Source organism: Chelonoidis abingdonii, chromosome 6, assembly GCF_003597395.2.
Source record: "Chelonoidis abingdonii isolate Lonesome George chromosome 6, CheloAbing_2.0, whole genome shotgun sequence".
Classification (NCBI taxonomy): Eukaryota; Metazoa; Chordata; order Testudines; family Testudinidae; genus Chelonoidis; species Chelonoidis abingdonii.
Genome location: NC_133774.1, coordinates 27,144,685 through 27,163,921, shown reverse-complemented (window position 1 = coordinate 27,163,921; position 19,237 = coordinate 27,144,685). Strand labels below are relative to the sequence as shown.

The 19,237-nt window shown below is 42.9% G+C and overlaps 1 protein-coding gene across 4 annotated transcripts in view; it reads right to left on the bottom strand.

The window, feature by feature from the left end:
• Positions 1-19,237, bottom strand: part of NIPBL (NIPBL cohesin loading factor) — a 305,455-nt gene that overhangs the window by 150,274 nt on the left and 135,944 nt on the right. For all 4 annotated transcript variants that reach the window (XM_075066914.1, XM_075066915.1, XM_075066916.1 and 1 more), the window contains 2 exons: positions 6,078-6,177; positions 2,626-2,777 (listed from right to left, as the gene is read on the bottom strand). In XM_075066914.1, coding sequence (XP_074923015.1) covers positions 2,626-2,777; positions 6,078-6,177 — 252 coding nt within the window. The remainder of the gene's footprint in view (positions 1-2,625; positions 2,778-6,077; positions 6,178-19,237) is intronic.

Genomic DNA, 19,237 nt, shown 5'->3' with positions numbered 1-19,237 from the left:
GAAAAACAGTAATAAAATTAAAATGGAGAAAGATCAATACCATTTGAAAATTTAGATTGCAAATTTAAATTATTCTAGGGAAAATTATATTTTTGGCCATTTTTCTGGGTGTTTTGGCATAGAATTTGTTCTTGGTCATGTTTGTTTACAAGCTTACATCTTTGTTAGTTACCACAATTATGAAAATAATATATTACCACAAAGATTAGAAATACTGAACATATGTTAAAAGTTCCTTCTCCAATTATCTCACTGTAAGATGGGCATATGTAGGGAAAGTATCATTTCTGCTTTCCCCATAAATTCCTTGCAATGCTTTCTTCCTCAGAGATTGCAACAAGGTCTTCATTCTTCTCTTTTGTAGGTGAAACTGCATTATATGGAACTTGCTTTGATTCGCTGAAGTGTGCAGCCCCGCCCCCCTGGAGCGCTCCTTTACTGCGTTATATCCGAATCCGTGTTATATCGGGTTGTGTTATATAGGGATAGAGGTGTATTAAATATTTCTTGTTTCAGGGATGGATGGTCACTTCTATACGCAATGCATTTGACAGCCACTTTTGCCCCAGTAAAATCAGGGAGAATATTGTGACCCTAATTATAAGTAGAGATAGGTTTGAATCAAACTAGTGGTGTTCCCCAAGGGTCAGTCCTATTCAACTTATTCATAAATGATCCGGAGAAAGGGATAACAAGTGAGGTGGTAAAGTTTGCAGATGATACTAAACTGCTCAAGATAGTTAAGACCAAAACAGACCATGAAGAACTTAAAGATCTCACAAAACTAAGCGATTGGGCAACAAAATGGCAAATGAAATTTAATGTGGATAAATGTAAAGTAATGCACATTGGAAAAAATAACCCCAACTATACATACAATATGATGGGGGCTAATTTAGCTACAACTAATCAGGAAAAGAGTCTTGGAGTCATCATGGATAGTTCTCTGAAGACACCCATTGCAGCTGTGCACAGCAGTCAAAAAATCAATCAGGATGTAGGAATCATTCAAAAAGGGATAGAGAATAAGTGGAGAATATCTTATTGCCCTTATATAAATCCTGGAACGCCCACATCTTGAATACTGCGCTACAGATGGGTCTCCTCGTCTTCAAAAAAAGATATTACTTGGCATTAATAAAGATTCAGAGGAAGCTACTAAAATGTATTAGGGGTTGGAACGGGTCCCATATGAGGCGAGGATTACGAGCTCAGACTTTTCAGCTTGGGAAAACGGAAATAAAGGGGGATATTATAGAAATATATAAATCATAGTGGGGTGAGAAAGCGAATAAAGTTATTTACTTGTGCCATATTAGAACTAGGGGCCACCAAATGAATTGAGGTGCGGTTAAAACAATAAAGGACGATAGTTCTTCACACAGCACACAGTCAACTGCTGAACTCTTGCTAGGAGGTTTTGAAGGCTAGGACTATAACAGGTTAAAAGAGAACTAGTAAATTCATGGAGGCTAAGTTTCCATATAATGGCTATTAACGGATGGATTAGAGGCAATGGTGTCCCTGACTCTGTTAGAGGGTGGAGATGGATGGCAGAGAGAGATCACTTTTTTTTTTTTTTTTTTAAGAAATATACCTATCTCCTACAATTGGAAGGGACCCCAAAGGGTCATCTAGTCCACTAGCAGGACCAAGTACTGATTTTGCCCCAGATCCCTAAGTGGCCCCCTCAAGGATTAAGCTCACAACCCTGGGTTTAGCAGGCCAATGCTCAAACCACTGTGCTATCCCTCCCCACCTGAGCTATCCCTCACTTGATCATTACCAGTTAGGTTCACTCCTTCTGTGACACCTAACATTGGTCACTGTTGGTAGACAGGATACTGGGCTGGATGGACCTTTGGTCTGACCCAGTATGGCCGTTCTTATATTCTTATGTAAACCCACCCCAAATGTAAATGGTCAGAGGGAAGCAAGGAGTTTGGAATCCACATCAAGATCCAGATTTTGTGGTGGCCCCTATTACTACCAACACCCTAAAGAAAAGATAAGTGTAACATCTTTGAACTTTGAGAGGGTTCAAACTCTGTTTTGTGGCTTGGCCTGGACCGAACTCCAATTTTCTAAGTTACTGTTACAGCCTAGCAACTGTTCATTCCCTGAAGTTATACAGGGGGAAAAAATCTTCACATCAAGTTTTCATCACTACCTTTAGTACACAAAATAGTGATAGATGATATATATAACATGAAATACAGAACTATCCTACATTTTCATCAAGTAACTAAGCCTTAAGAACAGTTTGTTTAGAGAAAATGCAAGTTATGCTGATAAAAAGGACTTAAAATGTTTGAAAACCATTTAACAATAAATTTCAATTCTGCAAGGTTTTTTGATATTGCTGTATTCTATTTTTCTCCCAACCCGGGATAAAATGCCAGCTGATTTTTTTTAAAGGGCAGTTAGCTAATTTTGCAGCCTCTTGCACACTTTAGACAAATTCCTGCCTAACTTATTCACACACAGATCCTGCTAACCGAATGTAATTTTGCACATGAACAGTGAATAGAGTCTGGCCCTTTGAAAGGAATTACAGAACTGTTAAATATCCTCACAAAGTTAAAGTTATCTTGAGTTCTGAGAATAGAATGATGATCTAATTACCTTGTTGCATCTGAGGGTGTGGTGTATAACTTGGAGGATGTGAATATGGCATGTATCCTGCAGGGCTTTGAGGAGCATATGGACTAGGCACTGGGCTGTTCTGTTGTGCCATAAATCTGTTACCAGAGCTTGTCTGTGGTGGCACAAACCGGCTAAAAACAAAACCCAAGTACAAGTTAGGAAATCCAGTGTAGGCATCTTATTTCTTATACTTCTTCTACAAAATTTTACAAGGTCAGCCATGTAATCCAGTGGATTCAAGAAACACCTATTAAGAGTAACATTTCTCACAAAATTGCTTGCACTTTCTCTGATTCAATTATTTCTTAAGAGCTACATTTGCATTAATCAGAACTAATAGGAGAAAAAATTCCATTCATAAGAACTATACCTAGAAAAAGTAAATAGCTGTTTAACGATCTAACCAGGTATTACAGAAAAATAAAATTTAATCATAGCTTACAAAAGCTTACTCATAGCTTAGTAAAAACCTGAATGAAAATCAAAACCAAATAATTTTTCATGTGATGACTAGCTTGATTAACATTATCGATGAATCCATATATTCCCTAGGTCTCATTGCATCTAGAGCATAGTTTTGGCAATTCATTTTCAAACAGTTCAGTTTTCTAAAATATATTGGAGTCCGTTATATGGTTTGTGAAGATTTGTTTGATTTCTATAGTTCTGCTACAAAATGCTTTATAGAGCCCAAGGAACAAATTCCAGCACTTTGCACAAATTTGTAACGAAGTTTAGCAAGCTAATCTGAAAATTAATTATTTTTTTAATTAAAAGTAACATGACATAGCACTTATGTTTGACAATGCACTAGAAATTATTCTTTGAACATTCCCTGGCTTCTCATTTTAGCCTTAAACAAAAGAAAAAAGTAGACAAAATAGGGGGCTTTATCTGCTTGAGAAAATGAACAGGAATTCTTCTTCTGGATACAGTTTCAAAGAAATGACAGTACAGAATGCCTTCTAATGGAATATCAAGCAAAAGTATTGATGAAAATGAGCTAAGATATATGTTCCCCTCTTCCTCTCCTTTTCCTATCTACAGGCAGACTACAATGACCCAACTTTTCATCCAGGCGTTCTGGTCAAAAACCGAATGCTTGGCAACCGTTTCTAAGCCTCTAGAAACCAAAGACCTTGCTTTATTCTAAAAGATCACAATCTTGTTCCATGTGTCTCTAGGGGACCTAGATCACATGATATGAGTGTTCTATACCACTGAAAACTACCTGAGGCTGGGCAGAAGTCACTATCTTCTGTGCAGTCAAAGAAAACCAAAACAACAGCCAAGTGGACTTTGGGATGGGGAGGGAGGAGGCTATTCTCACTATGAGCACATGCAACTCCCATTAAACTTAACAGAAGTTCAGTGTGGGCACTGAAAGACAAAAAGATCCTTAAGAGGGCATTTTGATTTGTTATAGTTTAATTCAGTAGCTCACCGATAAATATATAATACTGTAAATTAATAACTGGACATTCCAATAAGATTTCATAGAACTTTGTTTCTCTGTCAAGACTACACTGCTAATATAAAGGAGAGTATTACCCAGACAAAGAGGACCTGATCCAAAGCCAATTGAATTCAATAAACTTTGAATCAGCCTTATAAAAAAGACATAAATAAAGCAAGAGAAAAAGTGATTCAGGAAGTATACATCCTCTTTATAGGGCTAATCCAAGATTTATTAATTCAATGGGCTTTGGATCAGGTCCTTTTTGTTTGGGTAATACTCTCCTCTATTTTAGCAGCAAGTCTGCAACAAACTTGCCATAACCAAAAAACTCAACAGTCAGCCCTGGAAATCGCTCTTGGGTAAGGCAAAGAAAGGAGTAACTATGGAACAGGGAATTTGCTTTGTAAATTATTTTTAATATTGTTATTATACACTACAGTAAATTTAGAATATTTTCCTTGAAGCTTTGTGTTTTAAGTAGTCCAGCCGTGACCCTTTCCCCCGCCTCTGAAATATTGTTGTCTGATTTTACAACAGCAACTATCAATTACTTGTTATAAAAACTTAATTAGATCTTAGGAGGTATAATGTACAACGGATTTTTGAATGGAACAAATACAGAGCAATTGCTTGAAATAAAACTAAAGTTAAGACAAAGATTGAAACAGTGTAAACAGGGAAACAAAGAATTTTTTTCTCCTCTCAGTACTTTCACTTCTGAAATTTGCCACTGTTCTCTCTCAATCTTTGTGAAGAGGGTGCTTTATTTTTATTTTTGAGAATTCGCTGTGCGTAGCCCAAAACAACAAATAGACAGAAAGGGACTTTATAACGTTGTTACAAGGCGTTTTGTTTGTTACCTTGTAGACAATGCTATATGTAGTTTTATATTAAAAATATTAAACATACCATCACTGACTCAGAATTGTAGATAATTTTTTTAAATCTTAAAAGAAGATTTATTATAATGTAGTCTTCTCAAGAAATAAGATGAGTAAAGAAAACAAGCATTTTGCAAAACCAAAATATTTTCAGAGAGATGGGGTTTTGGGGAAGGGGAGTTGTGTGGTTAGGTTTTTTTGCAATCCATAAAATATAGAAAAAACTTTCCTCAACACCATTCCAAAAAACAAAGGTATATCTTGAAGGGCAGAACAGTTTTATTTGCCAACTTACATTAAAGTATATAAATGCATTATGTAATGTGCCAAATAAAAGAGTTCTAAAGCTTAACAAAGCAAACTGTGTTTGTTAGTTGTAAACCAAGAGTGTCAAGCATACAGCCCACATGCTGAACCCTTTCCCATCCAGCCCCATCCAAAATTAACGAAGCTATCCAGACTGCATCTGCCTTTCTTGATACAGCTCAGAGGGGCTGCTGTAGGCAGAGTTGAGAAAGAAGCTTATGTCTGACTGGCCACAGGTACCTGAACCCATCCTCTTATCAGCAGTCCTTTGTACAGCTGCTCTCACAACGCCCCACAGTACAGGCTTAAATATGAAGTTCCTCCTGTCCCCTCTACCTCAATTCTGCTGCTGCTGCCAAATCTGCAGGAGTGGGTCCCTTATCTCTCCCCCACTTCTGCCCCAGTCCCTCCTGCCACCACTGCCAATCTCTCATTACAGGAGTGTGGGAGAGAAGCCTCCAGAGAAGGATTCCCAAATTGAGGCAGAAGGTATTGAAAATTCACCAAAAATTGGTGAGGGGGTGATTAGTCATAAAGGAATGCACGCAGGGATGAATTAACTAACAAAGGACAGCTGGTTTCATAAATGCATTTACCCTCTTAAAAGTCTGCATTTAAATGCCATATTTAACTGTGCTACCTAAAGAGGCTCGCTCTGTGGTTGGACAAGAATACAGTGTTTGCCTCCTGACTAAAATTTTAATTCCGACCCACAGACTCAGAACAAATATGACCACCACTTCAGAATGGATTTGCCCCCTTCCCTAGTGTAGACACTATATTACCTGGAAGGGCTATGTGAAATAGTGGTTTGTTGATAATTGGAAGATGCAGGACTACCATGCATGGAATTCTGAGAAAGTTTATACTGTGGCATCATCATTCCTGTTTAAAAAAAATAAAATAAAAAAAATCAAATGTTACCATATGTATATGTTGTACATTTTCAACTTTTAGGTTTTTCTTGAGGAACTACTTTTTTATAGGAATATAAAGGGTACACTCACTACATTAATATCCTGTACTTACAATTAAATTAGAAAAAACATTTACACACACAGCTCCATTTAACATGTATATTTCATATTTATGATACATACTCTTAAATGTATGTATTAGATTATATACAAAATTCACTTAAGAAGCAGCTCTATATCAGGAATGCATTTCAAAGGTAGTTTTTTATATTTATTATTTTTTCCCATCTCTCCCATTCCTGTAGGCAAATACAGACAATGATAAACTCTTCGTATTTTACAACAGGGACCTGGATTACACACCACAGTTGAGTCAAACAGTAAAATAATTAATCTGTAATTAAACAATACTTCTTACAATAGCAAGAAAAACACTTCTAAGCTATTAAATTGGGTGAGAGGATTGGGTTGATATGACGGGTCTAAAGCCAAATTAAATTATTGTTCTCCAACAGTATTTCCCAAATGACAGAACAGACAAATATGGCTTTACAGCAACATCCATGAAAATGAACTAGTAATAAACCAGTGGCCTGTAACACACATCCACACACAATATTTTTTTTCCCCAGCATGTTTGAGGGTTTTTGCGCTTTCCAGTAAGCATCATACAATCAAACAAGAAACATTTTTTAGAGAACCAGTCAAATACTGCATACAGCCATGCAGTAATTAAAAAAACCTTGAACAAGAATAAATTGCAATAGCCCCCAAGGAAAAACATACTATCCATAAAGGAATCAATTCCAAAATATAGTAAAAGCTGTTTTATCTGGTATGTTGGGAGAATGGGGGGTGCCAGTTAACTAAGAGGGAGGGAGTTTGGGTGCGGGTGGAGTGGAGGGAAGGGGTTTGGGGTGCAGGCTGTAGGAGGAAATTTGGGTACAGGAAGGGGCTCAGGCAGGGGGTTGGGGCACAGGGTGCCAGATCCAGGGAGAGCTAAGCTCTCTGCAAGTAGCTACCTGTCCTGGCTGCTCCTAGGCAGAGCGCAGCAGGCAGCTCTGCGCGCTGCCCCCGCCTCACCCCATGTGCTGGCTCTGCAACTCCCATGGGAAACACAGCCAATGAGAGCTGCGGGCAGAGGCAGCACACACAGCCGCCTGCTGCACCTCCTAGGAGCAGCCAGACAGGTTGCCGCCTGAGGTGAGCGCCCCCTGGATCCGGCACTCTGCACTCCCTCCCATGCCCCAACCAGCAGCCCCGAGCTCCCTCCCCACCCAAACTCCTTCCCAGAGCCCACACTCCACACCCCCTCCCATGCCCCAACCCCTGCAGGGCCCCACGCCGACTGGACTATAAGCCCGACTTTAAATGATGATCAGAGCTTTCCAGTTGAAGTGCCGGATAAAACAGCTTTTACTTTAGTAAGAGCCGAGAGGGAGGGTGGGAGGGATGGACAAAGTTAAACTGAAATGAAAGCAAGTGAAGGAGGGAAATAAATGTAAAAATAGGCCAAGTTAAATAAGGCAAACTTGTAGCATGGTTTAAACTTTATCTTATGTGGGAGTCCAGCAGATCTCTTGCCTGCTTCAACTGAATGCAGAGAAAAATACGCTTCTCAATCCAGTCCTGATTCAGCTTTAACTGTTGCAAACAACTGTATCTATCAGGAAGAAACACAGGGCAAAAAGGCAATCTGTTAAATCATCTGGGCCTAGATTATGAAGAGCTCTATATATGAAGACCTTGAATTGTATCCCAAGGTATACAAACAGCTAGCATCTATCATGAAGGATGAGTGTAACTGTGATATATTGAAACTGTTAAAATTGTGATCTATCACTTCAGATTCTCAGGGGTTTTCATAATCCTGGTTGCAGGCAGGGTGACTCTCTAGGGAAGCATGTAATCTGGACCTAGCAGAACTCAGTCTGCAGACAGCCTAGAATACAGGGGGATGAGTTGTGCCTCTGTGTTAGGGAGAAGTATGATTTGGAATTCTTCATGCGTTATAGTTCTGAATTCTAAGAAAAAGTAGTGTTGTTCTGCAACTGGATCACAACAGTATCTAGGTTTTTAACTTACCTTCTTAGAGTGTATGTCATGGACATAGCAGTAACCCACTATCATGCCTATCCTAAGGAGCAAACAAGCAGTTGTGTTTTGTAACTGTTGCAGCCTCTGTATCATTTCAATATAAACTCAGCTATGGTGCACTACAGAAATAGAAGTATGAATGGAAAAAAAGGTTATTTTTACCTGGAAATGTCCTTTCCTAGACCTTTCAATAACTACTTGCTATGATGCAGTAGGGAGACAGAATCTAAGGTGTGACTTGTATGTGGCTTTAGACGTCCTCTTAAAAATCATATCCTGAGTAGGTAGCTACCAAAGTTGAAATAAACACTAACTAAACTTTACATTAGCAAAAGCACTTCATAACAACTTTGGAAAATTAGCCAATTAAATGGGTGGGTCAGCCTACTGGACATAAGGGGTTTGAGAAGGGAAATTCATAAGTAGGGAAGGGGGATGTCCATTATGTCTTCAAAATGGGATGTTCATAGTGACTGCAGTTCCTGGGATGGTGAATGATTAATTATGTACATATTAAGTCTCAGGGGCATGACCAGTTACTGAAATATAATTTATTATAAAATTCTCCTACTAAAAGCTAACAGCAGCAGACACGATGGACATTTCATAGTGTCTCGAAAACAAAGTTATTGCTTTGCAGATTTCCTTAAATGAAGCATTCAACCCTTCTGACCATCAAATCTCTGCCATTTCTCAGCTGTGTGTGCATCAATACCCACAAATGGAGTTGCCTACCTATATTTGCAAGTTTCCAAGACTCTTAATTTAATCCATCTTCCTATTAGGCTGTTTTTACTGGATGGCTAGCTGCTACAGAACATGAAGTATCTCTAATTTCTGGAGGCCTCAACTTTGGATAGATATATTTTGGTCATCCTTCTAGTATCTAAGGTGTTCAAGGGACTCGAGAGGACAGTAATACCTCCACCCTTTTGTCCCGAGGAAGAAAAAGTCAACTTTCAGCATTAATGCTGGGTCCGTTGTAATCAGAATCTCATGCTGCCATACTGAGGCTTCATGGATAAATATATATTTCCAAAGTACTCTTTGAAGAGGAGATAACAGTTAAGGAGGAGATCCTCATTATGAAGAAAAAAGCAGGGCTTGCAGGTGCCTGTTAACCTGGGAAGGATTTATCAATGATGCTGTCCTTAGTAAATGGGGGAAGTACTTGTGTCTAGCAATCAGCTCAGTTCTTTCCTAGCTCATCATGCTCAAAATGGCTGAAACGTGTTTCTTAAGGGTGCATGGTTTTGGACATATAAATAAGCCACACTGCATGCACTCTAGGTTATCCCTAATATTTGCAAATTATTCACGTGTCATTTATAACAGGAGTATCTGAATTTTGCTTGTGTGTATTCATTTTCTTTCAAGAAAACATAAAAATAGCAGAGAGCTTTTGGGAGTTCCTGGAGAACTCATTTTCTACTTTTCAAATTCTAGGCTGGTAGCCATAGCAAATTAGGGTTTTGGTGAATGTTTGGCACTGTTGCCAAGTGGTCTGATTTGAGGCTGCACTACCAAATGTGTGGTCTGCATCTGGATTAAGTCTAAGAACCATGTCACCAAGTGAAGTGAGGCACAACTGTTACTGAGACTTGGTTTCTGCTGTGACCTTTTTAGTTACGGATAGTCTTCGGAATGAACACATGGAGAGTGGCTCATGAAAAGGAGCATCTTTCACCATTGCTTCTAGGTCCCTATCTTGTTAAGGACATATGAGTCGTTGACCTTGAGGTGAATAGGTCTAAGCTCAGCAATCTGAAGCCTTGGGTGAAAGAAACAATGACTCTCACACTCAGGAACTATTCACCCTGGATCTCTCTCCATCCTGCTTAGCCAGTCCATTATAATATGCACCATCTGATATGTAGTGTCCAATGTATAGGCTGGCTTCCTTATGAAGAGTTCAAAACTTTGTTCCCCCTTGTCTGTTCACATATCCCATTGCTGTAGCCTTGCCTGTCATGACTAGTACAGAAACATTCTGCAGGTCTATATCTAGATAGGTCCATCAATGGCTATTAGCTAGGATGGGCAGGAATGCAAAACCATGCTCTGAAGTGTCTCTAGACTGTGTGTGTCAGAAGCGGGGAATGGGCGACAGGAGATGGGCAACTTGATGATTACCTGTTCTGTTCATTCCCTTTGAAGCATCTGGCATTGGCCACTGTCGGAAGACAGGATACTGGGTTGAATGGACAATTGATCTGAACCAGTATGGCCATTCTTATATTCTTAGACGTGAAGTATGATGGCCCTAATTGCTTCAAGTTCCACCACTTTATATGTTTTTGCTGTCCATTGTGTCCTGTGTTATCTGACCCTTTAAAAACAAGTTCCAAAACTGAGCAAGCTTGGAATTGGTTGTTACTGCCATTCAATCAAACTACAACATTAGGTGGCCTGAAATGAACTTATGGAATGGGTCCACCAGTGGAACAACTAGAGCATAGAGAGTGGAACCTCTCCTTGTACGTAAAGTAGGACAAAACTGAAGACTCAGGAAGCAGGATTTTTTTTACTGACTTCACATGGAAACATTGCCATTGAAGAGTTTCCACACACAATATTAGTATGCTCTTGAGTTGCATTCGGGCTTTTACTGATGCCACGGGTGCAAATGACAGCTCTTGAATTAGGTCCAGAATATTTTCTTGTTTCTCATTGGAAATGAGAACCTTTTCTTTGGTTACTATTGTATTATGTCCAGAATTACTCACAGGTGTTGCTGCCAGATCATACTTCTCCACGTTTACAACAAACTCATGCTTCTCAAGGAAGATTACAATTGATTTTGTGACTTTTATGCCCTTTAAGAAGGGCCCTGATTAGAAGGTGACGCCATTTGCAAGAGACAGTCAAGAATCTCTCATCCAGTGTTCACATTATGGTGGGGGAAGGAGGATCAGATAACACTGTTACACCTAGTTTTTACAAGCACTTTTTTTTTTTTTTAAGAAATGTTGTATTTTTACCACCTTGTAGGGAAGCTGTTGCAGGTAGCAGGGTAGTTTGCTCTCTCTGCTTTAATCCGTCTAGAGACAATTCTTCAAGAAGAGTTGCTGCCTTGGAATAGGGCATTGGTATTTTGGCTAAGATTCCTCAAAGAGGTGATTCCCTGCTTGCGGTTTGACCATCTCTGTTCAGGGACAGGTGTACGTATTGTAAATAAAACTACATAGATTGGGGGAAGGATAGCTCGGTGGTTTGAGCATTGGCCTGCTAAACCCAGGGTGGTGAGTTCAATTCTTGAGGGGGCCACCTAGGGATCTGGGGCAAAATCAGTACTTGGTCCTGCTAGTGAAGGCAGGGGACTGGACTTGACCCTTCAGGGTCCCTTACAGTTCTATGAGCTAGGTATATCTCAATATATTAAATATTAAAACCAGTTACATTAAGAAAATTTCTAGACTCTGCATCACTGATTTCTCCTCTAATGGGAAACTGACCTGGAAAGGCCATTAATTCTACTACTGTTCAGCAGTGGGTGGGGCAGGGTGGGTGTACAGGTGTCTGAAGCCAGACAGAGCTTCTAATGAGAAACTGAGTTGTTATTCCTGTTGCACTGAGATGAGTGGAGGAGCTCAAAGAAATCAGAGCTGCCCAAGAGTCAATAAATTCCCCTATGGGACCAACTTCTGTTGGTGAGCAAGAGAAGCTTTTGAGCCTACACAGTGGTCAGGTCATGATCTGAGCTCTGTGTAAGCTCAAAAGCTTGTCTCACTTGTTTTGACACTGGAGCAAACTTAACTGATGTTCAAAATGGTTTGTATTTTTTGGTAAGTTTATTCAGTGTAGACAAGACACATAAAAGACATTCAGGTGATCTCTTTGCAACTCAAATCCTTGCATCCACCACTTGACTATCTACTTCCAACTAATGTGGGGAGTGAATGGGCAGCCCTATGAAGTTGCACCCTGCAAAAGAAGTGAAAAGGAGACAGAGGTGTGAGAGCTGTGCTAACTATAAAAGCCATATTTATGAATTTCAGAAGACGCACTTCTGGTAACAGTTACAAGTACTGCAGGAGGAAGGAGGACCAGGATACCAATTCACTTTCCCAGTAAAGACAGAGTTCTAGAACTGAGCTGCTTTGTCTTCTTTTTGAATGCATCTATGCCAGAAAAGTTAATAGGCATATTGCAGTAGCAGCCCATAATAGTACAACTGCCTCTCTGCAACTTTAACTGAACAAGTTTAATGACATAGTGGCAAATGCCTGAATTTTATCTATATCAGTGCTGTATCAATACAACTGCATCACTGATGGCAATAGCTTAAATAAAAGGTACAAATATTTTTGTATAGATAAATCCTGTTCCCACTCCTCCCTCTTCTCTTATTCAGCAGGGAAGAGATCTGATAATCCTCTTGGAATGCAGCAGTTATTACCTACCTGACAGGTGTGAAGTTCCGTATTCCAAGCAGATTAACAGTTTAACTAGCTGGAGTGAAAGTCTCTCTAACTGCACTGAAGAAGTTTGAGAAATGTATATCATTTTACTATAAAGGCATTTTCACTATATTCAGTAATATGGGATGAAAAATCCTTGACTCCCACTAAGCTTGTGTAATTGGGCTTTATGTGGTTGTCTTGTACAAGGGCTGGTGGAGGGGACAAACTGCACTGTCCAGCTGAGGGGGTTCATGGACTGCAGTTCACTGCTCCTGCTTCATTTGGGGGATGGGGGGGAGTAGAGGGTGCAGGGATGCAGGAGGGGGGATGAGTGTCAGTGATAGGACCCCCAAACGTGACCATTCAGATCATACTAATATCAGGAAGACAACTATAGCATGAAAGGCTTTTCACAGGCCACCTTTTATGCAGTTTTCATTCTATATATAAAAACAAAAGAGTTAGCAAGTCATATATTAAACCTATAATAAACAAACAGAAAACTGACAAAGTACACACACTTTGAGTAGAGAATGATTATTTCAGAATTTACAAGTAAAGCCATTAGCTTATGAGTTAATTGAAAACTTAATTCGTAATTTCTTTGACCTGAATGACTAATTACAGAATACGCAGACTTGTCAACCTTTGAATATAAATTAATTTTGAAATTAGGTTGAATTAAAACTAAACTAATGACTTTTTCAATCCACTGTTATGATTATAAAGGCTACAGATAACCAAGTAGAGCTCAGATAACTCTTTGCCACCATGACAGAGAAAGTTCAATCAATTATCATCCTTCCTCTATAGCAATTATGAACGCACTAATTGTATCGGGTGTAATGAGTCCGAAGAAGTGAACATGTGAGAGTTCTCACTGGTAGAATACCTGGCCCACCTGCCACGGCTCTTTAAAGGTTCTCTTGCCACACATTTGGGCATGTGTACTTGAAAGGCTATGGCACTGAGGCCTCTGCTCCAATGTGTATCGGTCAGCATTGCTGTGGAAACAGAGGGAGGAATGCCTGGGAAACAGTTAAAACACAAAGACAGTGCTACTTGGGGACTGGCTTTCCCTCATCTCTCTACAAATTACCAGTCACACTCACACAACCTCCTAAAGTAGTAAGTCAATTGCAAATTAACAGCCAGCTTCAGTTAGCTTGTACAGCTCTGGTGATCCAAAGCATCTATAAACCCAATTTTAATTGCTAATATGCTCTGGTTGCTTTGCACTGAACTGGTATGCAAGTAAATCTCCCCTTAATAGTAAAATAAAAAAATTAAGGTTGAGACTATGCATCTTTAATATATTATGAAGATCACATGGTAGCATTCCCTTTGAGTTTCTTGTTTAGTGTTCGTGTATGAGTTTTTATTAAAAAAATAGTTATGCACCTTTTTCATTAACTGTTGTTGAGATGTGTTGCTCATGTCCATTCCATTCTAGGTGTGCGCGCACCCACGTACGTGAGTGTCAGAGATTTTTGCCTTTGTGGTATCCATAGGGCCAGTTGTGATGCTGCCTTGAGTGTCGCGTTCATACTCCCTACGTCCTCCCAGGTCCTTCTTGCTGACAACTCCAACAGGGAGGCAGGAAGACACGTAATGGATTGGACATGAGCAACACAGCTCATAGAACAGTTATGAAAAAGGTGGGTAACTGTTTTTTCTTCTTAGAGCTCTTGCCTCAGTTGATTACATTCTAGGTGACTCGCAAGCAGTATCAATGGGCTCGTAGTTCACGATCTTGCAACTTGCAGCACTGCTCTGCCAAAGCCAAAGTCATCTCGAGTTTGCCAGGTCAGCACATGACAAGATGCAAACATGTGGACAGACAACCAGGTAGCGGCCCTACAGATCTCTTGGATTGCTACTTGTGCCAGGAAGGCCGCTGACGACGCTTGTGCCCTAGTCAGGTGTGCTTTCACCATCACCGGTGGAGGCACTTTTGCCAGCTCACAGCAGTAGCGGATGCAGGTCATGATGCAAGATGAAATCCTCTGACCAGATACTGGGCGACCATTCATTCTGTTTGCCACCGCAACGAACAACTGCATTGACTTACAGAATGGCATTGTTCTATCTATGTAGAAGGCCACCACCCTCCTGAAGTTCAGGGTGTGTAACCTCTGCTCCTCATCTGATGCACAAGGCTTTGGAAGAAGATGGGCAAGTATATGTCCTGGCCATTATGAAACTGGGAAACAACCTTGGGCAGAAATGCTGGGTGCAGTCGCAGTTGGACTCTAATCCCTGTAGAAGACCGCAGAGGGTGGCTCCAAAGTAAGCCCCCAATCTCGGACACCTGCAAGCTGACATTATCGCGACGATAGCACAAGATTCAAGTCGGGGGGGGGGGGGGCACACTGAAGAGATCCCAGACGTGTGAGTAGAGATGCTCCAGACCTTTCTAAAACCATGTCGTCATGAGTGAAGATCGACATGCCTTGAAATGGAGAATGGAAAGCCAAGACAGCGGCCAGATGGACCTTGATTAATGACAGGGACAAACCTGGCAGTTTGAGATCCAACAGATAATCCAGAATCTCCCACAGCGAGGCATGCTCAACCACAATATGCCATTCTGAGGCCCAACATGTGAATCTATTCCATTTGGCCAGGTAAATAAGCTCTGGTGAAGGGTTTCCTGCTGCCCAGCAAGACCTGCTGGACATGAGCCGAGCATGCCTGTTTATCTGCGCTTAACCATGCAATAGCCAAGCTGTCAAGTGTAGCATCACAAGGTTTGGATGCAAAAAGCCGCTGTGGTTCTGTGACAGCAGATCCAGCCAGAGGGCAGCTGCAGCAGGGCGGCTACCGAAAGGCTCCATAAAACACCAAACCAGTGCTGGCAAGGCCACATGGGGCTATTAGGATAATTTTCGCCCTATTTTGCCAGTGGTGCTGGCGGGAAAGCATACATCGATGACCCTGGAATGAAAAAGGCATCTGACAGGGAGTGCCCATCCATTCCTCAGATTGGACAGAACACGCATTTTCTGTTCTGTCTGGACACAAACAGGTCCACCCGGGGATTCCCGCACCTCTGGAGGATTATACTGACCACCTCCGGATGGAATGGCCACTCAAGGCAAGAGGAGAAAGTCCTGCTGAGGTTAACTGCCAGGAGGTTCCTGGTTCCAGGCAGGTGCGTGGCTATCAGATGAATGGCATGCCGCACACAAAAATCCCAAAGACAGAGAGCTTCTTGACAAAGGGCTGAAGACCTGGCACCTCCCTGACAGTTGATGTAACACATCACGGCAGTGTTGTCCATCAGGACCTGCATCACCTTGCCCTTCAGATCGGGCAAGAACTCCTGACAGGCCAGGCGAACCGCTCTGAGCTCCCTGATGTTGATATGGAGGTCCAGATCATCCTCCAACCAGTAGTCCTGGGTGCTCAGCTCGCCCAGGTGGGCTCCAAGGTCCAAAGCACAGCCCAGGTCCAAAGCACTGGAGACCAGGATCCATGACGGGGATGGGGTCATGCTAGGAACTCCCTCCATCACCAAATCAGTGTCCAGCCACCAATCCAGGGATGACCCAATGAGGTCCGGTATCCTGACTATCCAGTCTAGGTCATGCCTGTTGGGAATATAGACTGAAGCCAGCCACGCTTGCTCCATCTCTGGCCCCTGCAGAGCATGGCTGACCACATATGTACACACGGCCATATGGCCCAACAGCTGCAGGCAGGCGTGAGCTGTGGAGAGTGGGTGGTTCTTAACATGGGAGATCAGGTCCGATATGGCCTGAAAAAGCACTTCTGGAAAGAAGGCTCTGGCTCACATGGAGTCGAGAACCACCCCAATGAACTCTATTCACTAGATGGGAGTTAATAAATGAGAAATAAATCCACCTTAACGGGCGCAGGTCACGGCAAATGGAATGCATGAGATCAATGCTCCTCTGCACTTACTCCTGAGACCGGCCCTTGATGAGCCGGTCATCGAGATATGGAAAGACCTGGACCCCTCAGCATCTCAGGTAAGCAGCCACTGGCACCATACATTTTGTGAAGATCCTGGAGGCCAATGAGAGGCCAAAGGATAGCGCTGTGAATTGGAAATGGTGCCCGCCCGCTATGAAACTGAGGAAGCAGCTGGGAATATGGAAATAAGTGTCCTTTAAGTCAAGGGTGGTGTATCTCTCTCTTGGATTCAGGAAGGGGATGAGGGAGGCCAGGGATACCATGTAAAACTTCAACTTTTTCAGAGACTTGTTGAAGTTCCCTTTTGCCTTCGGAATTAGGAAGTAGCAGGAATAGAACCTTTTTCTTTTCATGTCCCGAGGGACCTCCTCCACCATCCCAGGCACAGGAGGTTTTTGACCTCTTGAACAAGGAGTTATTTGTGAGAAGGGTTCCTGAAGAGGGATAGGAAAAGGGGAGGTGGGGGAAGGACCAGCTGAAAATTGCAGGGTATAGCCCCAAGATATTAGGTCCAGCACCCAGCGGTCCGAGGTGACCTGCAACCAGACTGAACAGTAGGGACGAAAACAATTGAGAAAAGGACAGGGTGGATCCAGGGAATTGACTGGGGCATGACTCTTGAGTGCACCTTCAAAATGAGCTTCTGGCCTCCTGGATGCCTTGCTGGGCTGAGCTGCACAGGTGAGGGGGAGGAGGAAGGGCGGTGATGACAAACTCATGTCTCTATCCCTTCTCCTAGCAGACCCCTAATGAGATTGCCAAGGCCTTGGCGGTGGGAGCGGCAAGAACTGCTTCCGTGCAGACTGCAGTGTAGGTATGCTCAGTGAGTGAAGGGTGGCCCGAGTGTTCCTCAACCCATGCAGCCTTGCATTCGTTTGTTCAGATAAGAGACCATTCCCATCAAATGAAAGGTCCTGGATTGAGGTCTGCATCTCTCGGGAAAGACCAGTGGTCTGAAGCCAGAAGCTGAGCCTCATAACCACCGCCAATGCAACCATCCTAGCCACCCAGTCTACAGTGTCCTACACCATTTGGAAGGAGCACCTAGATGCCACAGTGCCACTGGTCACCAGGGTGCCAAATTCACGGGCCAAACTCTGCAGAAGGGACTCTTTGAACTTATGGAGGGAGTCCCTTAAATTAAAACTCTATCTGCCTGAGAGGGTCTCACAGTTTTCCACCCGGAAAGTGGAATAAATTTTTCTCCCCAAAAGGTCCAGTCTTTTGGCCTATATTTTTGGGAGTTGAGCTGGTGTGCCCCACTTGTCTTTTTTGTTGGCCATAAAGACAACCAGTGAGCCAGAGATGGGGAGTATAAAGGTACCCAACCCTTTGGCTGGGACCAATTACTTCTTTTTGGTCCTTTTGGAGATGGGAGGGATGGAAGATGGGGTTTGCCTGAAGGCCTTGGCAATTTTGAGGACCCCATCATGCACTGGTAGTGCAACATGGACCAAGGTAAAGGCTGAGAGGACGTTGAACAAGGTGTCTGCCTGTTTGGCCACCTCCTCCACCTCTAAACCCAAGTTCTCGGCCACCCATTGAAGCAGGGTCTGGTGTTCTTTGAAGTCATCAGAAGGGCTGGCCCTTGAGGGTTCCACAACCGCCTTGTCCGGAGATGAAGATGACGACTGTACCACTGGGGGAGGCCCTGGGGCATCGTCCCCCATGGGGGAGGGAGGTTTAGGGGAGCGACTTGTTGCTTTGAGGCCATAGCAGATGAGCGGTGCAAAGGGGGAATCGTCATGACCAGAACACCCCATGACTCCAATAAGGTTACTGTGCTGGCCACTAGTCATGCTGAGAAGGTGGCACCATCGATGTAGACATGGCCTCGGAAGCCTAACTGCACCAATGGAGTCTGGGCGAAGAGCTGAAGTGTCCTTCCATGCTGGTGGAATCCCCTTCCAGTGACCACAGTGGAACCATCGACGCTTGTGTCTTCCTGCCCACTGTTGAAGACCAGTGTCTGGAATGAGAGGATCAGTGCCAGTACTGAGGGGACCGGTGCCGGGGCAACTGGAGTTATGATGGGGAGCACTCCCATGGGGCAGGCAACCAAGATCTGCGCTGAGAGGACAACTGGAGGGAGGGCGAACTCCTGTCAGTAGTACGGAGACTGGCGCCTCCCCCTAGGTGATCCGTGTTGAGACAGCAGAGACCGCAGAGACCGCAATTGAGGTAACAAGACCAAGGGTGATACCCAGAGGATCTGGGCTGTGACTCCAGAACCTGTGGAGCTGTGGTGAAGAGCATTGCCTTGTCTCGGGGGATCAGCAGCACTCCACTGCCCCGAGGGCTTTTAGCAGTTGGCTTGCCCTCATAGGGCACCTTTGCAGATTCCTGCGGTGTGGGTGGAAGCCTGTGGCGCTCTCGGCACCAGGGAAGCTTGGGAAGGCATCGATGCAATCAGGAGTTTTAGTCCCCTACCGCTCCTGGGAGTTGGTGGCAGTCCTTTTAAGGGGCTAAAGCCCCATCTGGGGAGGCACATACACGTGGGTCCTTTGCCTGATGTGCGATGGCCCTCCTTGCCCGGTGCTGGGGACTGCTCTGCTTTGTTTTCTTTTTGGGTACCAGCCATGGGAAGTG